Source organism: Cucurbita maxima, unplaced genomic scaffold (assembly GCF_002738345.1).
Source record: "Cucurbita maxima cultivar Rimu unplaced genomic scaffold, Cmax_1.0 Cma_Scf00012, whole genome shotgun sequence".
Lineage (NCBI taxonomy): Eukaryota > Viridiplantae > Streptophyta > Magnoliopsida > Cucurbitales > Cucurbitaceae > Cucurbita > Cucurbita maxima.
The window spans coordinates 1255547-1260141 of NW_019272028.1; the positions used below are offsets into that span (position 1 = coordinate 1255547).

General features: G+C 32.6%; 1 protein-coding gene across 1 annotated transcript in view; it reads left to right on the forward strand.

Annotated features, from left to right (window-relative positions):
* Positions 1-3113, forward strand: part of LOC111486941 (NAP1-related protein 2-like) — a 6956-nt gene extending 3843 nt beyond the window's left edge. Inside the window, exons 7-10 of the mRNA XM_023134109.1 lie at positions 633-690; positions 981-1037; positions 2232-2276; positions 2751-3113. Coding sequence (XP_022989877.1) covers positions 633-690; positions 981-1037; positions 2232-2276; positions 2751-2792 — 202 coding nt within the window. The 3' untranslated portion in view covers positions 2793-3113. The remainder of the gene's footprint in view (positions 1-632; positions 691-980; positions 1038-2231; positions 2277-2750) is intronic.
* Positions 3114-4595: the final 1482 nt, after the last annotated feature.

Consider the following 4595-nt stretch of genomic DNA (forward strand, 5'->3'; position numbering starts at 1 on the left):
TTTTTTTTTTTTTTTTTTTTTTTAAAGACTCTCATTAAATCAAATAAATTAGGTATTAAATGAAGACTAATTTTTTCTTACTAGACATCGATCCCATGAAAATTAGAATACCGTAAGTATTTTAATGTATTAATTTAGAAATAAGATCTAATTTTCTAAAAATAAATTTCAAAATTTTGATTCTTATGGATGTGCTACTAAGTAATGTAATTATTTTATAGGATTAATGAAATTGTTTTTTTGATTCTTCAAGTATATAATAAATGAATAGTTTTCTGTCAAATGCATTGTAGAATAATATCATTTAAAAATGACTAAATCCGTACATTGCCCATAAAGTTTAATTACTATATTAAAAGGTATTTAAGGAAGTAACTTCTGATTTTCAAATATGTGCTAATTTAATGTCGTACCATTATCCAGCTCCTTTCTTGCAATGATTTCTGCTTTTACACAGAGTCAGCTTAATGTCTTACCATTATCCAGCTCCTTTTTTTTTTTTTTTTTAGTCGAATAGAAAAGTCAGTTTAATACCACCCTTTCACTCTTCTCTTCTTACTGTGGTTTATTGTTTTAATTTCAATTTATCACATTTACTCTAAATATTGCTCACCAATAATTTACGTATGCAGCTTCTTCAGTTGGTTTGGTGAGACCAAAGAAGAAGATATCACTGAGCTTCATGATGAGGTGCGTATGAACATTTTCTTGCCCCATGATTATGTAAATGCTCAGCTTGTTAATGTAATAAGGTCTAATCTGTTAGTTTTCTGTGTACTCTTGTTAGTTGTTAACTAGTATAATTCTCCTTCTAGTCATTTAAAGTGCTTCTCCAATTAGATACTACAATGGTTCAAACCTCGTGGTGATAAAAACTTAGATAATATAAAACTCATTCCAGCTTCTCTTCTTTTAAGAATTCGATGCTTTTGTTTCTACTTATGTGTTTTTTTTTTTTTTTTTTTTTACTTAAAATGCAGGTTGCGGAGATAATTAAAGAGGACTTGTGGCCCAATCCTTTGAAATATTTCAACAATGTAATTTCCTGTCTTACATAATTTTACCTATTCTTTGAGCACTCATCAAGCTCTGTTGCCAAGGGGTTTCCCCCACTTTGGAGTATAAAATACCAATCTTTCCATCATAGTTTCTATGGGATGCATCTTAATCTAACAATTGGAACTTCAAGCAAGTTAATAGTGGTAGTTTTCTTAGGCCTTGTACATTCATTTCCAAGGTGTTCTATCTTGTTTTCTCTGATCACTAACCACTCCATTCGGAACAGCTCTTAGCTCTCATGTTTGTTTTTTGGTAGAATGGTTGGATTGGGGAGGCCCCATTATTGGTTTCTTGAGCCTAGTTTTCCATGTCTCCATCTTTGGGCTCCCTTCTTTCAGTTGGATCTCCTATTAATGTTTCCAGAAATCTTAACAGAGAGGAATCCCTCTTTTCTGAATGAAAGGGTGTAGTATGAGCATCTTTCTCTCACCTGACCAAGAGGTTCTACTTTTATTGAGTTTTTTCCCCCGGGGGGTGGGATGGGGTGGTGTGGTGAAGGTGGCCAAGAAGCTGAGATTATTGGAGAGGTAGTCTGTCTATCTTATCGGGCAGCTTGGAAATACCTAATCCAAAAAAAAAAAAAAAATCCAATTTTCCATCATTTTTTGGGGATTTTGTTCGAGATCAGGGTGTTGTGAATTTCATTACCTTCTTTGGGTTGCCTCCCCTTGTTAATGGACATTCATCTTTCTATTATGGATAATTAGGTTCCTATTTATAGTCATATTTAAAGTTTTTTTTTCCTTCATTTTTTGGGGCATTCTCGTCTTCTTTTGTTGTTTTAATGAAAATCTTGGTTTACCAAGCAAGAAAAATGAGGTGGGTGAAGGTGGCTAAGAAGCTGAGATTATTTGAGAGGTATTCTGTCTATCTAATCGGGCAGCTTGGAAATACCTAATCCAAAAAAAAAGAACTAATCCAATTTTTATCATTTTTTGGGGATTTTGTTCGAGATCAGGGTGTTGTGAATTTCATTACCTTCTTTGGGTTGCCTCCCCTTGTTAATGAACATTCATCTTTCTATTATGGATAATTAGGTTCCTATTTATAGTCATATTTAAAGTTTTTTTTCCCTTCATTTTTTGGGGCATTCTCGTCTTCTTTTGTTGTTTTAATGAAAATCTTGGTTCTACCAAGGAGGAAAAATGAGGAGCTTTCTAATTTGTTTACAGGAGATTGATGAAGATGAAGAGGACTCTGATGGAGAAGAGGAGGAGGTAAACAAGATTAAGTTTCAGTTTCACCATCTTACAACTGCACTCAAATTTATGGATGTTATTTTGAACCCATATGAATGTGTCTTTGGCGTGTCACTATTTTGTTTGGTGATTTCTGCTCTCTTTCCATTCTGGAATCACTCAGGCATGCATCTTTTCGACAATCATTCCCAAGCCTTCATCTAGTTTTCTAAATGTAATGGGGCATTTATTTGTAAGCTTCTGAAGTATTGTAAGTGGTCCAAACCTAGGCGTTTTGCAACTTCACTGTCGCTATTTACTTGGTCTAAATCTAGTGTTTTACTACTTCATTGTTGCATAATTATAAGCTTCTGAAATATTGAAATATTGTTGTACATGATCTTAATCATCTAGTGTTTTGCAACTTAATCGTGGCTTAAACTGTTCTGTACATATAGACTGGCTAAAAAAGTTCAGAAGTAATGGTTCAAACTCTGGTTGATGTGTGTGTAGGAAAACGGAGATGAAGATGACGATGATGATGGCGAAGAGTGAAACGTAGAGACCAAACACAGTAGAGAACCCCCCATAGGTACTCCTATCTTTTCTTTTTACCAATTTCCATATTACGTAGGATATCTATTGTTCCAATCTGTGATAAGTACTGTTGTCATATTTATACCTCAAAATGTGTTATTTATCTTCTAGTCTATTTTTGGCCTCCCCTCCCTTATCATTCAATACACAGCCCAATCCTTTCACGAGAGATGCTTCTATTTTCCAGTTCTTCTCTGAACATTTTTGTAGACTATTTCTTACAATATTGTTGCCTGAAAACGATGTAGATGGGAAGTATTTTTCTGAATCATGAGATTGCTAAATTTATGATAGTGGTTATAACTGGATGTGTTTCTAAGAGTAGTGTCCAAAATATCGCTTGAAACTTTATAGTGCTTGTGGATAAAGCCGATAATTCTCAGTCATCCTTGAAAGGCAGGTAGCATCTTAGAACCTACAGAATTCTGCTTTTGATTTGATTATGCCGTAGCAGTAGATGAACATATGGGGCTAAATATGTTTTTATGGTTAGATAATCAATTCATTTTTGAAAGTATAGTCTCTACCAACCTTGCTTTCCAAATGGTTGCGACACAAGAATCATCCAAACGACCTCGTAGATTTTCTTACGGCCATATCTTAATCAACAAATTAATTATTATGTTTCTTTTTATAGAAAATAAAAAGTAGAATAAATGAGTAGATCATAATTTAGAATTGGTCCCACTGTCCACTAAGAAATGATTCACATGCATTGTTTGATGAAACAGTAGTCCAAAACTATGTAATGTGCTTTACAAATGACATATGGGCCTCATTTTCCCCACATCTTTGGGCCCATATTGTTTGTTGGTAAAGTTCTTAGTATCAAGACAGGACAGCCCATGTCTTTCCTTTATTCATTGTTTGATGAGTCGATATTTATGTGAACCGAGTGTTTCAGAAAACTCAACTCTAAAATTGATATTTGCAGTCCAATCGCTACATATAAATATTTGAAAACATTGATTCCTTTTTTCCTTTTAGATTTGTTTTGAAAACTTAGGGAAATGTGAGATTTTGTCTAAATCGGCAAATGATTGTTGAATACCAAAAAGAAATATAAAGAGGGTCAAATGTAAAATGATGAATTAGATTAAATTAAATTGAAAATATTTAATTGAGAGAGAAGTTTGAACATGCGAGTAAAGTCCGCCAGTTTGTGGCAAGAATAATGATGATAATCTCGCCGCAAAGCTAAGAATATTAAAATAAAAATATATATATATTACGGTGAACTAGGGAGCATAATTACAGTTAGGATATGGTTTTTTATTTAATTAGCTTAAATTTTAAGTGATACCTATATAATAATAAATATACCACCAACATACTTATTAATTAAATTGAGAAGACTACGGTATGATGTAATATAGATATCTTTAATATGAACATATTTTAAGCCACTTTATGCATGTATTAGTTAGAGTATTAATGATGATTTCAAAACATCAAATATATATATATTTTAAAGCTCTATTAACATATATATTGTCATGTGAGATTAGATACATTCACGTGAAGGTTAGCTGCATTTTTGGATTTTGACAACCATAATCAGCACTATTTATAAGAAAAAAAAGTTCAAAGATGAAGAACATCTATAATGTTCTTGTGATCGTCCCTTCAGTAATAGGTCAAATCTACCTATCTAAAGGAAAAAACGATCCAAGAACCACTCATAATCTTTCAACTTTGAATGTTTCTAGTGTATAGATAAATTTGAATGTTTTCTTCTTGCAACTCTATTAATATGAACAT